We start from the raw sequence: 22882 nt of genomic DNA on the forward strand, positions 1-22882 counted from the left end.
TAGACATGTGCAATTTGGTTTGGTCCGAATGTCAGAATGTCCGAAGTGACACATTTTTGAAGTGCCGAACTGAACCGAACTGAATTGCCAAAGTGCCGAATTTCAGAAGTGCCGAAGTGCTTCGGACTTCTGAAAAGTGAAAAATGGGTAGGGATAGGATTGGGATTGGGGTAGGGTTTAGGGATAGGGTTAGGTTAGGAGTAGGGTTAGGGTTGGGTTAGGAGAAGTGTTAGGGATAGGGTAGGGTTAGGGATAGGGATGGGTTAGGAGTAGGCTTAGGGTAGGGTTAGGAGTAGGGATAGGGTTGGGCTAAGAGTAGGGTTAGAGATAGGGTAGGGTTAGGAGTTGGGTTAGGGGTAGGGTTTCGGTAAGGAATAGGGTTAGGGGTAGGGTAGGGTTAGGGGTAAGGGTAGGGGTAGGGGTAGGGTTAGGAGTGCAGAATTATTAGGCAAATGAGTATTTTGACCACATCATCCTCTTTATGCATGTTGTCTTACTCCAAGCTGTATAGGCTCGAAAGCCTACTACCAATTAAGCATATTAGGTGATGTGCATCTCTGTAACGAGAAGGGGTGTGGTCTAATGACATCAACACCCTATATCAGGTGTGCATAATTATTAGGCAACTTCCTTTCCTTTGGCAAAATGGGTCAAAAGAAGGACTTGACAGGCTCAGAAAAGTCAAAAATAGTGAGATATCTTGCAGAGGGATGCAGGTAGTGGATGCATGGAATAGGCTTCCAACTGAAGTGGTAGATAGTGATGTCGTGAACCCGAAATTGTCGGTTTGCGAACGGCGAACGGGAACTTCCGCAAACGTTCGCGAACCGGCGAACCGGGCGAACCGCCATTGACTTCAATGGGCATGCGAATTTTAAAACCCACAGGGACTGTTTCTGGCCACAAAAGGGATGGAAAAGTTGTTTCAAGGGGACTAACACATTGACTGTGGCAAGCGGGAGGGGGATCCATGGCAAAACTCCCATGGAAAATTACACAGTTGATGCAGAGTCTGGTTTTAATCCATAAAGGGCAGAAATCACCTAAAATTCCTAAATTGTTTGGAATAACGTGCTTTAAAACATCAGGTATGATGTTGTATCGATCAGGTAGTGTAAGGGTTACGCCCGCTTAACAGTGACAGAACAAACTCCCCGTTTAACGCACCGCAAACAACCACAAACAGTCCATTTACACAACCGCAAACTCCCCATTTGCACATGTTTTAGTGCAAACTAGTCTAACTACTAATATAGTTGAAACATGCTACTTTTATTCATGCCAGACAACCATGCAGGCCAGACTAACAAACATGCCAGGGCCAATCATAGTTAACCACCTCAGATAGTAACATGGCTCCCTCTATATACAGAGTAAACATGGCTCCCTCTATATACCGTGTAAACATGGCTCCCCTCTATATACAGTGTAAACATGGCTCCCTCTATATACAGCGTAACATGGCTCTCTCTATATACAGAGTAACATGGCTCCCCTCTATATACAGTGTAAACATGGCTCCTCTCTATATACAGAGTAACATGGCTCCATTCTATATACAGTCTAAACACGGCTCCTCTCTATATACAGAGTAACATGGCTCCCTCTATATACAGTGTAAACATGGCTCCTCTATATATACCGTGTAACATGGCTCCCCTCTATATACAGTGTAAACATGGCTCCTCTCTATATACAGAGTAACATGGCTCCCTCTATATACAGAATAACATGGCTCCCTCTATATACAGTGTAAACATGGCTCCCTCTATATACAGTGTAAACATGGCTCCTCTCTACATACAGAGTAACATGGCTCCCCTCTATACAGGGGCGTACCTGGAGCATTTGGCATGTTTATGCAGTGTGTGTATAGTGTGTACAGTGTGTGATGTTAAATGTATGTTTATGCAGTGTGTGTATAGTGTGTACAGTGTGTGTATATTGTGTGCAGTGTGTATGCAGTGTGTGTAGTGTGTGTGTGTATAGTGTGTGCATAGTGTATGCAGTGTGTGCATAGTGTGTACAGTGTGTGTATATTGTGTGTATATTGTGTGTAGTGTGTGTATAGTGTGTGCATACAATAAATCCCCCCAAGCCCCAAGTCACACAACCAAATAAAAAAGCCCCTACCTACCCCCCTCACCCTAAAAAATAGTGAGGGGGGAATAAAATTACTACCCTGTAAAGTAAAATTCAACTTACTATTCAACGTCTTCTTTTTTCTAAAATCTTCATTTTTCAGCCCCAAAAAAGGCCAAATAAAAAGCCATCATACCCGTCGAACTTAAAAATAAAATAAAAAAACAGAGCGCAAAAAAAAATTAATCCATCTTCACCCATGGAGGGCTCCGTGTCAGTGTTTATCAGGGATCCTTAGGATAGGTGTCAATCCATATCTGCCAAGTGACCCTATGTAGGGGGAACAGTCCCTATTCTGCTATGTGTCAGTGTCTGGAGGGAGTATCTGCAGTAACAGAGGGTGTCTGGAGGGAGTATCTGCAGAAATACAGAGTGTCTGGGGGAGTATCTGTTTGTAACATTTATATGCACTAAAAATAAAAATAAAAATAATAAATTTAAAAAAAAAATGGTTGCAGCTTCCGAATTAATCTAAAATGGATGCTGTCCAGTAGGTGGGAGGGTCTGCTAGGGAGGGTGTGCTGCTGATTGGCTGTAATGTGTCTGCTGACTGTGAGGTACAGGGTCAAAGTTTACTCAATGATGACGAATAGGGGCGGACCGAACACCGCATGTGTTCACCCGCGGTGGCGGACTCGAACATGCTATGTTCGCCAGGAACTATTCGCCGGCGAACAGTTCGGTACATCACTAGTGGTAGATGTTAACACAGTAAAGGAGTTTAAGCATGCGTGGGATATGCATAAGGCTATCCTAACGATAAGATAAGGCCAGGGACTAATAAAAGTATTTTTAAAAAATTGGGCAGACTAGATGGGCCGAATGGTTCTTATCTGCCGTCACATTCTATGTTTCTATGTTTCTAAGAACTTCCCCCTCCCTGCCCAAGGTAAACTACATGCAAGGGGGAATAACCTGATATATTATAATTGTAATTGATATATGTAATTGAATTGTAACCTGATATATTATATTGTAATTGTATAATTATAATTGTTTTTTTTATTATAATTTTCCCTCTGTCGTCCCTATTTGGATATCAAAATTGAACATAATACTTAGACTAAATGACAAGTGTTAGAAATTAAAAAAATTGCTAAAGGCAATATGTAAGCAAATTTGGAGATTAACCACTACATTTTCAAATTGTCTGACACAATTCAGTATCTATGAATATTAACTTAGACATTCCATGGTATATACAATAATTAATAGACTTGGGTACAGTGAGAATATGTGGTCCAGCCAAACCATTTTTCTGAAAATAGAATATTTTTGGGGATGTATTTCAGTCATATTTTGTGTTGGCTAGGCAGAAGAGAGAGAAACAGAGAGAAACGTTTTCTTCTATTGCTCACTTCTCACATGATCTGTGAATAAAATCAACCTTTAGTGACTGTCCACCTAGCTATTAATCTTGTTTCTCCATCAATCATATATTTTTGGTGCCAAGTGTGGAATTCAGAATCACATATCGAAAGGAACATGTTTCGGCCAGAGTGCAACTCGTTTGCTTTGTGATATGGGTAAGTTTTGGCTCAGAGTTCAGGAATTCGGCCTATCACCCGATCAGCCCAAATTCAGATGAATTGCACTTGAGACGTGAAAGGAATGCACACATTGAATATCTATATGTTTACCCGTATCATTTGGGTTTTATATCGGAATTTTACCTTTGACTCTACATCCTCTACACTCTACACAGTAAATAAGCCCTTGTTTGTTCTTAGCTGTGAAATACATATCATCTAACGTTTTGCAACAAGTCATCTGGCTATGAACAATCATATCTGTGATTAGATAATGCCATGAATGTTTTGACCTTTCTATAATTAATAATAATACAGTGACAAAGGTTATGCCACTACATAAAGAATGCATACTTCTGTACATGTATTGATTACAATTAACTTGACATTATTGTAATCTAGTCAGACTGTTATCTTGTCAAGCTAAATGGAGAAGAGTTGTCATGTAGTACTACAGAAAACCATGCCTCCAGTAACACAGATCTCTACATGCCTCCAGTAACACTATCTACAAGTGTGGGAAATTAATCACAGACGACTTGGTGTTAAGACAGCTTACCCTGGCACATTTAGTGATTTATAACTGTGAAAAAATGACTAATTAACATTTAATCCTTGCTTGAATAAGCAGTCCTGAGTGCATTGATTGGGTATCAGTAATATTTCTTACCACTTGTCACACGGTCGTATGCACACGTTTATGGAACAATATTCTCCTTATCCTCAATACAAAAATGTATGATGTTGATAGCATGAGGTTGAAGCCATTCGAATTTTTAGAAATCACTCTTTCGGGATTATTCAATGAACTCTGTATTACGAGAAATTAAAATTGAAATGACAAATTTGAGGGCTACATAGCAAACTTGTGACTATAGCAGAGTTGACCGTCTGAGGATCAGCTACTTTAGCCTTTGTTTTGCAATCAGAATATTTAATATGCAACAAGGCATATTTCAGTCAATTATCCCTATCAAAGTCATCCACTACCATACGAGTTACCTGATATGGAAAGTGAATTTCAAATGTAGGCCCAAAAATCCTAATTTAAAAAATTCTCCAAGTCAACCAAGTTCTTATTTCAGAAAAAAACAGAGCAAAGGGAGAAATTAAATACACAAAAATACACCAGTGCTTTATTAAAAACCTCTTCTGTTTCTTAGTGTTTGGAGGGAAGACTTTTCTTTAGGGTTTTTTATTACGCTATACTCTAATATTCTCAGCATATAGTGATGTATTTTATTTGTTTTTGTACTACGTTTGAAACTCACTTGGAATTCCTGACATTTACACTTTCATCAATAAACCCGAGTGCCTTTGTGATTGTGTAAAAAAAGTGTTGTGCCCCGTGGAACACTCACATTTTTCAAGTCCATTGTACTTGTTCAGTTCCAGATACAATTTGGAGCTCTGAGAGAGATTGTCTCACTACTTAATACGCTGTACAATTAATAGGATGTGCTTTATTAAATAACCAAGTGAACCACTTATTAGCTGCTTTTAAGTGCCACAATATTTATTAAATACAATGTTACAATAAAGTAGAACAGCATAATGAACATTATACACTGATTAATAAACACACACACACACAAACACATTATTCTTTGGCAGCACTGTGAGGAAGTGATATATCATATCCCTTCCTCCTAACACTCTTAGAAAGCCACCTGAGAACAAAAGCCTGCACAAATATACAAGCCGGCTCAACCAGCCCTGCTAGACTCAAGGAAAGCCACCCTATAGCAGCAATATGGCAAAAAGAAAGTGGCTGACAATAGCACACACTTTAATATTTATTTATTGTAATGTCTGTATACATTTGTAAGTGTGTCTGTGTGAATATGTGCCTGTGTGTTAATCGGTGTGAAAATCTGAGAGTCTAAATCTGTGAATGTGTGTCACAGTGACAAACCTCAACACGCAGAGAATTAACCCACCCTCGGATAAACAAAAATATATGAGAATGTATTACCGGTCCTTAGAACTGGTAAGACTTAATGCTCTAAAATTTTATACACGGTGAGCCAAAATTCAAAGTGGGATTTCACAGGTAAAATACATATTTGTTAGCAGTTAATTTTTATTGTCTCAGGTACATGTTATAATGGAAACTTGGGAGATTCATCAAGGGTAATTTCAACAATAAGTAAAAATAGAGGAATTCTAGTTTTAAAATGGAATGTACATCATCTTGATACAAAGAGAAAATCATCTTGAAATGTGGTTTCAACAGGATGGGGCAGCTGTCCATATAGCCATGACCCCAATATACCTCCAGAGACAACAGTTCGGCAAGCAGATGATTTCAAGTAATTCCCAGATTAATTGACCGCCATGTTCATATGACCTTTCAGTTCCCGGTTACTTCCTGTGGGGATATTTGAAGGAGCATGTGTACGTGAACAAACTGAACATACTTGAGCAGTTCAAGGAAAATAGCCACACAGAAATTTGAGCGCTAGAGCTTTATAAATTAACTAATGTTACAGTGAGGGAAAAAAAGTATTTGATCCCCTGCTGATTTTGAAAAGAAATAATCAGTGTATAATTTTAATGGTAGGTGTATTTTAACAGTGAGAGACAGAATAACAAAAACAAATTCCAGAAAAACGCATGTCAAAAAAGTTATACATTGATATGCATGTCAATGAGTGAAATAAATATTTAATCCCCTATCAATCAGCAAGATTTATGGCTCCCAGGTGTCTTTTATACAGGTAACGAGCTGAGATTAGGAGCACTCTCTTAAAGAGAGGAGGCGAGAGGAGGAGGTGTCTGCAATGACACGTCCTACTCTCGCCCTGTCTCGGTTGGAGTCCCCGAACGATCTGTTCTTGGTCCCCTTTTGTTCTCTCTTTATACTGCCTCTCTTGGCAAACTCATTAACTCCTTTGTATTTCGCTACCATTTGTAGGCCGACAACACCCAGATATATCTCTCCTCCTCTGATATCTCCCCCGCAGTCCTGCAACGTGTCACTGTTTGCCTCTCTTATATTTCTGATTGGATGTCCTCCCACTTTATGACACTTAATCTCTCTAACACTTAGCTTCTTATTTTTCCTCCTCAGAATGCTGATCCTCCTCCTTCGCTCTCCCTGCAAGTTGATGGTGCTTGCATCACTCCATCCTTGCAAGCTCATTGTCTTTGTGGTATCTTTGATCCTGGCCTCACCATTGCCCCACATATCCAGTATGTTGCTAAAACCTGTCGATTCCACCTTAAAAATATTGCCCGCATCCGCCCCTTTCTCATGCAAGATACTGCCAAGGAGCTTGTTCATGCTCTGGTAATCTCTCGCATAGATTACTGTAATTCTCTCCTAGTTGGTTGTCAGTATATTTATACTGGCAGACATTGTGTGTTAAGACAGAAATTAAAAGTGTATACTGTAAGTCAACATCAGAACAGAGGTTACTCCATTTTGTATCACAATGCAAAGACAGACACAAATTTTTTTCTCTCTGTAACTCATTCAAGCCTGAGCTAAGGAATGTGACTAATGTAAACATTAGAGATAAGACATGAGATAAGGCATGATGTCTGCAGTGACATATATATATATATACACACACACACACACTATTCACACATAATTAACTAAAAGTATAAAAAATATAATTCACTAAAAGTATAAAAACATAAAATAACTACCAGTCTCCCTGTCAGTGCTCCATGCAAGAATACAATTGGCCACACTATGCCGTGAAGGAGAAAAATCCTGCAGCGCGCACAAGGTTCCCCTGCTCAAGAAGAACATGTACAGGCCCATCTGAAGTTTGCCAATGAACAGCTGAATGATTCTGAGGACAAATGGGTGAAAGTGTTGTGGTCAGATGAGACCAAAATCGAGCTCTTTGGCATCAACTCAACTCACAGTGTTTAGAGGAGGAGGAATGCTGCCTATGACCCCAAGAACACCATCCCCACCGTTAAACATGGAGGTGGAAATATTAGGCTTGTTTTTTTTTTCTGCTAACGGGACAGGACAACTGCACCGCATCAAAGGGACGATGGACGGGGCCATGTACCGTCAAATCTTGGTTGAGAACTTCCTTCCCTCAGCCACAGCATTTAAAATGGGTCGTGGATGGGTATTTCAACATGACAATGACCCAAAACACACAGCCAAGGCAACAAAGGAGTGACTCAAGAAGAAGGACATTGAGATCCTGTAGTTTCCTAGCCAGTCTCCAGACCTTAATCCAATAGTAAATCTGTGGAGGGAGCTGAAGGTTTTGAGTTGCCAAATGTCAGCCATGAAACCTTAATGACTTGGAGAGGATCTGCAAAGAGGAGTGGGACAAAATCCCTCCTGAGATGTATGCAAACCTGGTGGCCAACTACAAGAAACGTCTGACCTCAGTGATTGCCAACAAGGGTTTTTGCCACAAGTACTAAGTCAAAGGGGTCAAATACTTATTTCATTAATTGGCATGCAAATCAATTTATAACTTTTTCGACATTCATTTTTCTGGATTTTTAAAAAAAAAATTATTCTGTCTCTCACTGTTAAAATACACATACCATTAAAATTATAGACTGATAATTTTTTTGTCAGTGGGCAAAAATTCAAAACCAGCAGGGGATCAAATACTTTTTTCCCCTCACTATATGAACAATGAAATCACAAGAGACCAACTTTGTGAGGCTTAAAATTAAGCTCAGTTAAAAGGTGCCATTTTCCATATTTAGTCAAACAAATCTCCATATGCTAAGCATTCATTGGAGGTAATATCACTGAAACTGGTTCATTAATAAATAAAGTTATTGATGCCTCAAACCCTATTGAATTTTGACCCACTCTGTAAAATAAACCATTAACAAAGTCAAAGGAAATTAGAGATCAGATAAGATAGGAAACACAATAGAGACCAGATTGTCAGAAATTAGAATAATTAGTTGATTAGCTGGGTCAGGATACCAAGAAATCAAAACAGACTATAACAGGACAAAACAGCAACCACAACAGGACATCAGCATGGGATGTATTGGAGTATATGTAGCTAAGGAATCCCTGCATCATGTCTGCATACCCATAACATGGGAATTTATTGTCCCAAGAATGATGCAGGACGCTTGATGTCATTATTATGATGCACAACTGAGAGAGTACAAAATAATGCGGATATGGAGCATTCAGCATCAGAAGTTACACCAGAGTGTGATGCAGAGTCACTAAGGATGCGGGGAATACATGCAGAGTCAATAGCGATGTGCAGAGGATGAGTGGGCTCAGAATGAGCGCAGGAAGGTACACATTCAGCGATGTGCTGCAGCCATTGACAGTGTGAATCTTTGAGTGTGTGAATCTTTATCTGTCAGTGTGTGAACCTGTGTCTGTAACTGTATGTATCTGCAAAGTGAGTGTGGATCTCTGACGAAGTATGAAGGGACACTGACCTTCTAAAATTTACATGGGGATCTCAATTCAAAGTAGTCAAACTAGAAACATAACTAACTTAAAAAATATTTACAGTTTTGCTATTTTGGTGTTAAATTTGAAATTCTGTGTGACATCCTGCCACTTTAGGGAATAGCCCCATAACAAATTAATTGTGGTGAATTTGCAAGGTAATTGCAAAACCCAAGTCAAAAAAAATGAAACTAGAAAAATACTTGTATAAACTGCTAATCCAGCAGTTTGGCACTAATTGTTCATCGTTCCAGTGGGGTCCTCACTCTAGAATCCTAGGCGGGGATTATACCACTTATGCCTTATATTTTGAGTGGTTTGCCTGCTAAATTAAATGCAAGTAAAAAAAAAAATAGATTTATTACTCCTTGTTCAGTTTACACAGATAGCGCTATTGTTGTTTTCTATTTTTTCTGGGTTTTATGGTCCCCATACCGCTGTGATATCTTCTGACTACATCATTGCATGTATCCTATAAGTGGGGATTATACCACTGTACACCAGTCAGATTAGAGCTGTTTCTAGCTCTAGAAAATGTGAGTAGGACTACATAAGATCTACAAATTGTTAGTATTATATATTATCATGATATACTACACTATTAGGTTTTCCTTTTTTTTCTTTTATATTGATACGGATCCCAAGCATTTCCTGATCTGGCCCTCCATAGAGAACAGACTTTCCTACAAGATTTAGTTTTTCTCTTTGCAGGTTTACACATTTATTTGGCCATTGTATTGTTTATTTTTAGCCTTTTTTTCCCTATTGGTTTTTATTCTTCTGTATCTATCTTTCATTGGGAGTATCTTTTATTACAATTATTTTGGTGCAACCTTCCTCTGCTCGGTTCTTTCTTTCAGAGCAGTAGGAAACAGATTCCTGACTTCCAAAACTGGGGATCTGGTATAGTCTTCCCGGCCGAAACTGGAGGTTATGTCAAAAGTAACCGGAGATCTCTAAAGACGTTCCTTTTAAAGCAGGAAGGCTTTCCTACTCTCAAATTACTTTGCAATACTTTAAAGGAACAATATAGGATCAGGAACACAAACATGTATTCCTGACCCTATAGTGAAAAAAAATAGCTCCCATCTCCTCCTCCCCCCCCCCCCTTCTCATCCTAAATATAGTAAAATCTTACCTTTATTCCAGTCTTCTGCTGTTGACCCTGATCTGCCTCCTTGGCTGATATCATCAGAAGTGATGATCTCAGCCAATCACAATGTTATCCCATCGGAAAGCATTGGATTGGCTGAGATCAAATCCAGCACAAGCCAATCAGATGAAGTGAGATGAGATGAAGTGGTCTGGATGCCTATTGTCTTCCTTTAAAATTGTATGCCACTCGTGACCTCATCGGACCAATTGCATACGTGCAAGATCTCAGTAGAATGCCAAGAGCATAAGGAAAGAAAAGCATGCCTTCTTCAACATAGAGACAGTAATTTATTGTCATCAAACACTGAGCAGAACCAAAACCAGTGCCAATACCGACAAAATGCTTCCCACATATGCAATCCAACAAGAAAACCAGAACAGTCACAGATCTGTGCCAAGGAGGGTCAAATAAGCATACACCGCCATTGCTCAAAGAGGTCTGCATGGGTTAGTCTTACAGAACACACCACATCCTGAAAGAGAGATGCTAAACTCCACGTCCTGAAAGAGAGAGGCTAAACTCTCTTAAACTATGGTCAAACTACCCTAAGATAAGCCAAAAGGAAACAAAGGGTTACTCCAAGCACCATAACCACTTCAGTGATCATGGTGCCTGGAGTCTGTATGTGCAGCATTTTGCTTTGACATGCTCCACATATGGAGTTTATCTCCTTGGCTGCTGGAGATGTAACTCCACCCCAGGCAGCATCATGGCGGTGTCATTAAACAGCCCAAAACAAGGTATCAGGATTGGGGTAACCCCTACACACAGGGAGAAGGATATTAGCCAAAATGGAAGGATACCGGACCTTAGAGTTACATCCGGCAAAGAAAAACAAATTTGAGTAGAAATTTGGCTATTGCCACCACAATATATATTTTCACCCAATTACTGCAACGATACAATGACCATGAAAGGGCAAGGTTAGGGGTGAGATTAGGTTCATGGAGCTTGTATTAGAACAAAGACAGCCTAATAGAGAAAAAAAGTTAAAGACTAAACCAGTGACGAAACTATCGCCTGTGCAGCTGCCACCTGGGCCCACATGCTGAGTAAGTATTTTCACAGACCCAGTTGTGTGCGGCAGCCCTTAAGCAGTTGAGCCACTACAACATTGGTAGCCAGTGCTAGGAGCAAGTGAGTCTAGATCACTTCCTCCCAGCTAACATAAATTGAGTCGCTTGGGGTGTGGTGAACTGACTGTGTGTGTGTGTATCTGTATGATTATCTGAGTAACAGCATGTGTCTCAGTTTGTGTATCTGTGTGTCTGTATCTGCATATGTGTCAGTATGTGCATCTTTGTGTATATCTGTATAAGTGTCAGTGTGTGTTTATATGTGACTGGGTATCTGCATGTGTGTCAGTGTGTGTTTCTGTGTATCTGTACGTATGTCAGTGTTTGTATGTGTGTATCTGTGTGTTAGTGTGTGCATATGTTTGTCTGCATATGTATGTATATGGCAATGTATGTGTATTTGTGCACGCATCTCAGCATTCAAACGTCAACACTACACACATACTCATGCCTGCATTCAAATGCCAACAATACAAACACACCCTCTACATTCAAAAACAAACATTACATACATGTACACCACTGCTTTCAAATGCAAACAGTACCTACAAATACACATTAACACACACATACTCCATACAAAAATAAGCTTACATTCAAAAACATAAACACTGCTCAGTGCTAAATACAATTCTGCAAGGATGGGCAGATGGTAGACTCCTAGCTGGTAAAGCATTGTGGAACTTATACGATGATGGGGATCTAACTTTAAACCACCTTTGCAATAGGAGGGGCCAAAAAATGTATTGCACCAGGGCCACCTCTAAGTTAGTTCTGCCACTGGACCAACCGATCTTGGCAGGCACCTACGACCTTACAGCAAGCTTAACTTCCTTATCCTAATAACTCTTGAAGCTGTTCTGTTGGGTACATGCTATATCTTCATTAGGTACGGCAGCCCTTATAATAGAAGCTAAAAGTTGTTGCAGCCTTTTTAATGGGGCAACATTACAGTACTGCTTCAAAACGTAACATATCTATCTAGAATTGGAGACTATTTGCTTCAAAATAGTTAAAAATTTAGATTTATTTTTCCTTTTTTGATGAAATATCTAATCATTCTTTTAGGCATCCACTAAACAGCAGGGCTGCTGCTAAATGACAACTCCCAGTACAATCAGCTAAAAGCAGAGCTTGTATTGAGTGGATGTAACTAAATAACAATCTTTTAAATAATTTGTGGTTAATGGGATACCATTAGCTGTTTTATTATTGTGCTTTATCTTGGAACATTGCTGTGTACTTGCAATTTAAAATTGTAATCATATGCAAGATTTTACAAGGCTACACAATATCAATTGAATTCACTTTAGCCTCAGAATAACAATGTTTTTTAATGGTTTAATGTGCTATGAGTTTAATATTTTTCAAATAGCAACTGTCCAAATATTATACAGCAGAAAATATCCATTCCTGTTTAAAAATGAGTTACAACATTTAATAAATTGAAAACGAACCCAGGAATAATTCTGCCAGCAATTAATATTAAAATAGCAACAAAAAAAGGGTTTAACAACACTGTTAAAAAACAAAATCAAAATATGCATTCATCTAACTAGATATTTTAATAATAATAATAATAATGCATAATAAAGCAATAATACCCTCTGCTGCACTATCAGGCAATATATATACACATATGCATACAAACAAGAGAGGATACAGCTGCAGATCTACAATAGAAATAAAAAACAGAAAATAGTGTAACACTGTAGGATAAGTGTAAATGCGCTATATAGGATAACACTCACAAGAAGAATGAAAGAATACCGCCCAAGGTCAAATCCACTCCTCCTGCTTTTGGAGATGATGAAACCGGACTCAGGATGGAAGAACAAATATTCTGCTTTATTATAAAAATAAATATAAAAATAAAAGCATAATATATTTATTTTTATAATAAAGCAGAATTTTTTATTCTTCCATCCTGAGTCTGGTTTCATCATCTTCAAAAGCAGAAAGAGTGGATTTGACCCCCATCTCCATCAGGGGAGGCACCCTTGGGCGATATTCCTTCATCCTTCTTGTGAGTGTTATCCTATATAGCATTTACACTTATCCTACAGTGTTACACTATTTTCTGCTGTTATTTATATTGTAGATATGCAGCTGTATCATCTCTTGTTTGTATGCATATGGCCAGGACCGGTGCTAGGATTTTTAGTTACACAGGCGAAGATGCATTTTGGTGCCCCCCACCCTCGTTTAAAATAAGGTTCATACAAACACAGAAATAATCATACAGAGACATACAGACACAGACAGAGACATACATGCATACAGAGACATGCAGGCATATAAAGACATACATACAGAGGCATACGTCATACAGACACATACATACATACATACATACATAGACATACAGAAACATACAGAGACATCCAGGCATACAGACACATACATACATACAGGCATACAAAGACATACACGCATACAGAGATATACCGTCATACAGACACATACATATATACAGGTATACAGAGACATACAGGCATACAGACACATACGTACAAAGACATACAGGCATACAGACACATACATTTGTACATACAGAGACATACAGGCATACGGATACATACATTTGTACATACAGAGACATACAGGCATACAGAAACATACAGACACATACATTTTGTACAGAGACATACAGGCATACAGAGACATACAGGCATACAGAAACATACATACAAAGACATACAGGCATACAGAGACCTACATGCATACATACATACATACAGAGACATACATACATACATACATACATACAGAGACATACACAATTACATACTTACATCAGTTCAATCTTGTCCCCTGGATGCATGCTGTCTGGCTCCTTGGAGTCCTGTCCTGCAGCCAGGCCCCATCACAGGGCGCCAGCTGCACTGTGTGGTACACAGGGAGCAGGGATATGATGTCATTCATATCCTCGCCCCCTCCAACACATGGCGGCGGGCACCTGGTCGCAGGGGTTGCAGGGCTGTGACCCCTGCGACCGCGGTATGTACGCCAGTGCATGCAGATGCACACACACTTAACCCCTTAAGGACACATGCCATGTGTGACATGTCATGATTCCCTTTTATTCCAGAAGTTTGGTCCTTAAGGGGTTAAAGGACCACTACAGACACCCAGATCACATCAGCTCAATGAAGTGGTCTGGGTGTCAGGTCCCTCTAGTTTTAACCCTGCAGCTGAAAACATAGCAGTTTCAGAGAAACTGCTATGTTTCACCGAGGGTTAATCCAGCCTCTAGTGGATGTCTCACTGACAGCCGCTAGAGGAGCTTCCGCTATTCTAAAACACTGAACGTCCATAGGAAAGCATTGAGTAATGCTTTCCTATGGGCGGTTTGAATGCGTGCGCGGCAAGAGCATTCGGAGCTGAGAGGCAGAGGGATCCCCAGCGCCAAGGGAGTCCGGCGCTAGAGAAAGGTAAGTGCTGAAGACACACACACACTCTCACGAACAGATGCATACACACCAGCTAACAGACACACACATTTACTGACAGACACACTCAGCGACAGACATACACACACACTCACTTACAAAACATACACTCTCACTGACAAACACACACTCACTAACAGACATCAAACAGACTCACTAATACACACACACACACACTCCGTAAGAGACACACGGTAACACACTCACTGACACTCACTAGCAGAAACACTCACTGACACACTAGCAGACACACACACACTGACACTAGCAGACACACACACACACACTAACACATGTTTTTTTTTTTTTTTATTTAATCCCCCTGCCTCCTTACCTTTTGGAGTGCTGAAGGGATTCCCTGGGGTCCAGCGGTGCTGCTGGGCTCCTGGGCGGGCGGGTAGGCAGGCTGGCTGGCTGGCGGGTAGGCAGGCTGGCTGGCTGGCAGGCTGGCTGGCTGGCTGGCGGGCACGCGCGCGCGAGGGAGCACTCTCCCATGTGTGCTTCCTCTTCAGCTCCCTCGCGCACCGCGTAGGGATGTCGGCGCCGGAATCTTCCGGCTCCGGTATCAGTATGCGGCGCGCGAGGGAGCTGAAGAGGAAGCACACATGGGAGAGTGCTCCCTCGCGCGCCCGCAGAACCGGGCGCTCAGCCACGCTACATTAGGTCGTCGGTTGGAGGGGAGCGCAGTGCGCTTCCCTCCTTCCGGTCAGCCAGATTGTGCGCCCCCAGGGCCGGTGCACTCTAAGGCGGCCGCCTGGGCCGCCTTATGGTAGCGCCGGCCCTGCATATGGCATTTAAGGGATAATTGCTGGGATATCCCTGGAGGAAGCTGTTACCACTATCCATTGAGATAAGTGTTGTTTTTTTTCACTACCCTATTATTTTTAGGTGTTAAGTGATTATTTTGCTTGTAAATATATACACAGACAAACACAGTATATATACACCCACATAGTATATAAACCCACACACTCACACATAGTATAAACACACACACACACACACACATACACACAGTATATAAACACACGGTATACACACACACACACAGTATATAAACACACACACAGTATATATATACACACACACACATAGTATAAACACACACACACACACACACACACACACACACATAGTTACATAGTTACATAGTTACATAGTTACATAGCTGAAAAGAGACTTGCGTCCATCAAGTTCAGCCTTCCTCACATATGTTTTTTGCTGTTGATCCAAAAGAAGGCAAAAAAACGCAGTTTGAAGCACTTCCAATTTTGCAACAAGCTAGGAAAAAAATTCCTTATTGACCCCAGAATGGCAGTCAGATTTATCCACACAGTATATAAACACACAGTATATAAGCACACGGTATACACACACACACAGTATCTAAACACACACACACAGTATATAGACACACACACACACAGTATATAGACACACACACAACACACACACTCACATATAGTATATAAACACACACACAACACACACACTCACACATAGTATATAAACACACACACACACAGTATATAAACACACAGTGTATAAACAGATGGTATACACACACACACACACAGTATATAAACACACACACACACACACACACACACACACATTATTAGAATATTGTATGAGTGCCTAATTAAGATTTGTCTTTCATATGCAGTCTATCACTCCAGCTGCTGGACTGCAAGTGCCATCAAGTTTATCCTGTCTCTGGTAGTTTCAGTCCACAAATTTAACACCTGTGTACTGGGGGAAAAGGCTGAAATTCTTAATAAACATTGAGTCTATTGTGGTCGTCATAGGTTTACTAGTTGTATCCATAGCAATGCAAGAAATTAAATGGGAATCAGTCAGCAGCCCCCCAGCTCTTTAGTGTGAGGTAGCAGGCTGCTCTGCATTGCTGCTGGTGAGTCACAAATACTCTAATCAGGGGAGGAAAACTCAGTCAGGGCAAAGCCAGAGACAGAAAGGATACGGGAACGATGATGCTGCCTGGACCAGTCTGGCTGACTTTTACTTAAACACTGTTTTCTTTGCAGCAACTGAGGATCTAGCAAAGAGAGGAGGACATCTGATGTCAACATCATTAAACTGAGTGACTTATTGTTTTTCTTGTTTCTTTATCTTTCTGAGACTTCCTCTGTGGTAAATAAACAAAAATCCACATTTGACGTTCTGAAAGCAATCATGGATAAATGCTTTCCATAATAAGGGAAATATCAACATCAATTGTCTCTCGTGGTTTTTGATGAATTGACTAATTATTTGGCTTATTGATTGAATTATAGATCTCTGCGCCTGGTTTATTCATTCCTCTCAAAGTTTAAAGGACTGATGATGAAGACAAAACAATCAACATTCTGATCCCAACACTTCCCTCTCGACGAGCCAGAGATAAGTGTATCAGCTTTTGTTGGGGAGATTCCGACATCGAGACACAGAGGGACAGATGTTTGCATGTGTCAATCTGCAGCCTGATCCCATCCCAGCCTCTTTGTTGACAGCCAGTGGTCTGATGTCTGCAGCAACTGCATGGGAATCTAAGGGAGATTCAAGTAGCTTCTAAGTAATTTATCATAATCTAAAAGGAGTTGGACGGAGGGGGAACTTGGACAGTCAGTCCCTGCTTTAGCCAGCACAATGGAAGGTGAGCAACTGGACTTAACTGAAACACTTCTTACTTAGAGACCCATTTCCTGTAAGAATAGAATGCATGATGGATAGTATTTGACTTTACTATGATATTGGTTTACCTGAAGCAATGATGCTGAACATTGCGCCTCAATTCGTGTTTCCCATGATGCTCAACCTTTGGTTGCCTGAGCTTCACGGACTATCAATTTAATGAAATTATTTTTGTTTTCCTCATGCATTGCAGAGTACCACAATAAGGCACATTGTGGATTTCTTAAAGAGCCTGTTATATTTCAGTTTGCCTTAGCATCATGGGAATCATAGTCCCAGGCAAATGTTTTACAGGCTAACTATGGCTTCAGTTAAAATACAATAATTGGGGTCTAATTTACTATGATGTATGATGTTTACATATGTAGCTACAATACATTGCATTGTTTCCGATCTCATGTAAAGGGGAGTTAAACAGCTCAGCCGTTTTCCACGTCATTCTATACTTTATGGAATTTTAGACTCCATAGAGAATATTAAGGAAAAGGGAGTTTGATTGATCGCCTGTTCACGTCCCTAATGCCATGTTACACTTGACATCAGTCTATGTCTCATGATAGATGACATTGGTCCTGCAACTATTTGGTTCATATTAACCTTGTGGCTCCTATTAACCATTGCGGAACATACAACAATTTGTATATGAGATAGTTCAGATTAAAGCAGACAATATATACATTAACTCAGATTTGTCAGTAATGACTTAAGTGCAATGGGATCACCACCTTAAAGCAACGATGTAGAAAAGGGTTTAGGGACAAATCATTATTGAGGGGGGTGGGGGGGGGGGGGGGAGTTATGGTGTCAAAATAGAAGTGATTGGATTTGTTTTTTGTTTTATTTTAAACCGTGTTTAGCTTTTTAAAGGACTGGGGAAATTAAGAGTGAAATAAAACATGAACCCATTGATAGTTTATCTTGTGCATTGTTTTTATACAAAGGGTTAAATCCTATGCTGTGAAGTAACACGATCCTAGCCACCTCTGGTATTATTCCTGTAATTTATAATGAATGTATTATTATCGTTAGCAGTAATTAATAGTTTTAATGCAATTAAAATGATGTTCATTTAATAGAATACAATAATATGGCGATATTTATATTTTCCAGACTTAACTTTGTTAAAAGAATGGACGATTTAGTGCAGGCAGTTCCATCTATTGCATTTCCATTGCATTGCATTGGTTGTTATGAATTAAGAGCAATTGTATTTACATTTTCTAACAGTTGAGCAATCACCATGCACACCAATGGAATGTAACTGTTAACTGATCATTTTAAAGTTTGATACCCAATTGTTCTCTTATAAATCACTCTGCATTCTGTCTGCTTTACATTCAATTGCCAGCCATCAAATTACCTCAATTTAACATGTGCATTCTTTGTGACATATTCCTTGAGGCAGAGACAAGCCACACTGTGCATTTTATTTTTATTTAAATTTGTTGTGTTTCCTACTTAATCTTGAACTTTGCATTTTCGTAGCTCTGCAAATACTCCAATATTGTACTAATACCACAGATTATAGAGATCCACAGACACTTTCAGAGTGTGAATTTTTTTACTGTAACAGTATTTATTATGGTATATGTCTTCTTGGTAAAAAAAAAAAAAAAAAATGCAGAACTGATAAATACATGTTATCTGCAGAAGTGTCATTATACTGCAATTTCCATGATACCCTGCTATCCTGCAGATTGCCAGTGATTTTGGAAAGTGCAGTTACTCAGCAGTTGGATAGCTACCTGTTGGTACAGGGAATATGTAAAGCTGATAATTCTAATACTAAAATAGACAAAATCTTTAAAACATAGCTTTTATAAACACAGCAAACTGTTCGGTCAAAAGCAATAAGCCATACATTTTGCAGTTTTCAACTAAAGCACCATAATCCGTGTTTCCTCTGAAAATTAATGCATTGTCACTATCAGGCACTCACATAACAGATTGCAATTTCATAACAGCATGCCAGTATATTACAAGATGCATATGACATTTATCATGCAGTGTAAACATGATGGCATTGTATAGGACACACAGTATGATGCAGCACATTAGAGCTTCTGGGGGAAAAAAAGGTAATTAGTGTTTTTCATATACCTTGGGCAGTATAGGGACATTCTAAGATCCTGCTAGGAAGGGGTCCTATGGTCAACATCATATTGTGGAGGATGGCACAATTGAAAGTGCCCTGTTGTAACACGAGATCCTGGGGACCCAATCAGAGTAGCCAAATTAGAATAAGTTTGACTACTTTAGCCGTAGGTTTGCAATCTAGTTGCTAGCTTATTTCAGTATTTAGTGATTAAACCCTACTTTGCATTCTTTGCCAAGGGAAAGAGCCCAGAAATTTGCCAGATGGCTTTGTCAGAAAAGCAGCACTAAACAGGTTACCTATTTGGAGGAATTAACCAAACTTAATTCCACTGAGACTCTTGGTTGCTCTCAAAGTTTTTGTTTGTTTTTATTTGAAAGAGCTGTGCTCACAATTCACTTTTACACAAGACATTAACCATTACATGTGAAGACATATTGGATCATGAAACTCTTCTAGGTGTTATACCCAGGGCGATTTATCTATTCAGTAAAGGAAAATCACATTTATCACAAAGAGAAACCAGTTATAAGGAGCAAGGATCGAGCTCCATTTGATGTGAGTCACATCAGTGAATACCTGGGTATAATAATTTACAATCACACCAAAGCTAGATAAAATGCATAGTTGTATGTCTAAGCATTTAGCATATTGGTGAAAATGCATAAAATTAGTCAGGTGTACATATACACATTGATAATTTACACTGCCTTTTAGATTTCCATATTTGGACAAGTATATTCTTTGGGAGCTTCATCACCTGTTTAAAGCATCATTAAATTCATACTTGACTGTTCTTTTTAGATTTCACTCAATGGGAAAGCTGCCAATGTGAATCTACAAACATGAAACAGACTGTCATTTCAATATGTAGAATTCCAGGGACAGACTTAAAGTGCCCATTGGGGACCATTGTTATATTTTAGGATAATGATTTTTTTTTCCCTCAAGGAACTCGAGATAAACTCTACGTCAATTTTCAATTTAACAAACAGCACTAGAGAGCAACTGCTATCACTGCTCAGCCAGGTGCTTCATTAAACCCCACGAATCACATCTGGTATTCAATTGCTAAATTACTAAACCACATGCGAATGTTAATTAGCTTGACTCTAGGAATTCAACATATGGCTGGCTTTCTAGCAAAATAACTTAGCCACCGATTTAACATTTATCAATCATTTGCTATTGGGCTCAGATATTTCACTATTCATGTACCTGGTAACTAATGGAATTTAGGTCACATTTCTGCTTTCTAAGGCAAAATCTGACATTACAATGGTTTTGGCTGACTCATTCATATAAAGCTGAGCAAAATTCTCATTTTGAAAAGGTTACTTTTATTAACCCATTGAGAACAGTCAATGGGTGCCAAATTTGATGGCTATCAAAAATGTTAACCTGTTTGTACTGATGCATTTCTATAGTTTGAAGATATGATTTATTCTGAGAAAAATGTTTATTTGCATTGAGAATTATTTTGCATACAAAATGATATTAAAACAGGCACACATAATAGCTTTTAGTACTATTAAAAACTGTGCTTCATTATTTAGCAACCAGTTAATAACAAGATGTAATTAATTAGATGTTATTTGAAGACCAACACAATGTTTCAGCAACAAAAAGGATTGAGCATCACTGGGATGTTGCCATGCAAACCACATGCTCACAGATAGTTAATAACATTTAGTATATGCCTGTTTGAATCAACCAAGGAATATCATTACTACATACTGCTAGACCTGTCAATCAGCAAATAAAGAATAGGGAAAACGTGTATATGATACTTTGTTCCGTTGGTGAATATTTTCTTCTTATCTTCTCTTTTTTTTTTATTAAATACTGTTTCTGAATGTATTTTCTGAATGTTTTTACTATGATGAATGTCTAACAGCTGTAACTTTTTGATTATTGATCAGCACAAAATGTGTCTCTGGAGTCAGTGATACCTTGAGGGTCTCTTCATCAGAGTAATCCCCCACTCAAGCATTGGCCAGCCACTTACTATGAAATTAATTGAAACCCTCTATTTTTACATATGTATATAACTGCAGCATTCAAAAACACAGACAAAAACTAAATACGATTATGTGCAGTATCTGATTGATGACTTTCCATGGAGTTACCGGGTATCCATCATCTACAGGGTTAAATGGGATAATATTACTCAACCTTGCTCAGTAAGAAATAGGTGTAATTTCTCCTTTATAAAAATAAATAAAGCACAATGTTTACAAATTCATAGGTAAACTTTTAAATGCTGCAAATAAAGATATCTGACTTATGAAAGTCTTGAAGAAGACCATAACAAATATATGTATAAAAAAATATGCCGTTCTTATAAAGAATACCTAGTGAGCTTATTTGGAGAAAAAAGTAAAAAGATGCAAGGAAAGGGCACACTAGCTTCTTAGGTACTGTACAACTATGTATCCTTACAGCAACAATGATACACAAAACTTTATTTGACATTAATTGCAAAAGGGATACAATAGTGTCAGTATACCCAAATAGTGGTGCTCATTAATACTATATTCCCCTATAATGCTGCAATACAGCTAACTGGCTGTTCATAGCAATATGAATACTTGGAATATGCAATGAAAGCCTTAAAAAATAAACAAGGGGATAGTTATTTCAAATATAATTCCTTGAATAAATCTAAGGTGTATTGGCAAAACAATTGAGATGCCCTATTTGTAAGTAAGTAGGGGTCATCAAATAAATAAAGAAAACATATATTGGGACACCAGAGAGGGAGATCCTTGATTAGAGGAACATAGCTGAAATATCTTAGTGAAAGCTATGAATTAATTCCTTGTAAATGCAAGATAAGCACTAGGAGCAATTGTATACAAACACTAGGTGCTGTAGTCTATGAAGAATACTACTAGAAACACCGCTATGCTAGTTCCCTACAATCTCCTGTTAACACCTTCATGGGTGTTCTGTGCTAAGGCTAACACTGGAAGCATGGTGTCCCTGTGTCAATCACACCTTCGGATTGGACTCCAAATACAAAGTTACATTATGAACTAAAACAGAAGAACATAATGAAAAGAAAAATGAGGGAAGGTTCCCTTCAAGTACATGTTCGTGTGCTCAAGCGAGGTGAGTAGATATCGAGTTAAACCCGACACACGTTTTGGAGTTCAGAGACTCCTTCGTCAGGGGCTAAACCTTACCGCCCAAAAGCCCGGAGTATTTAAATATACTATAACCAATCAGGTCGAGGCCGTAGCACGTCATCAATGACGTATTCAATTGTATCCACGTGGGGGTACTCTGGGTGGAGTTACAGGCTTCTCGCGTCAGATGA

At 39.1% G+C, this 22882-nt stretch overlaps 1 protein-coding gene across 1 annotated transcript in view; it reads left to right on the plus strand.

Annotated features, from left to right (window-relative positions):
- Nucleotides 1–16983: 16983 nt before the first annotated feature.
- Nucleotides 16984–22882, plus strand: part of NPFFR1 (neuropeptide FF receptor 1) — a 268435-nt gene continuing 262536 nt past the window's right edge. The window contains exon 1 of the mRNA XM_063433738.1: nucleotides 16984–17427. Coding sequence (XP_063289808.1) covers nucleotides 17421–17427 — 7 coding nt within the window. The 5' untranslated portion in view covers nucleotides 16984–17420. The remainder of the gene's footprint in view (nucleotides 17428–22882) is intronic.

Source organism: Pelobates fuscus, chromosome 10 (assembly GCF_036172605.1).
Source record: "Pelobates fuscus isolate aPelFus1 chromosome 10, aPelFus1.pri, whole genome shotgun sequence".
Taxonomy (NCBI): domain Eukaryota; kingdom Metazoa; phylum Chordata; class Amphibia; order Anura; family Pelobatidae; genus Pelobates; species Pelobates fuscus.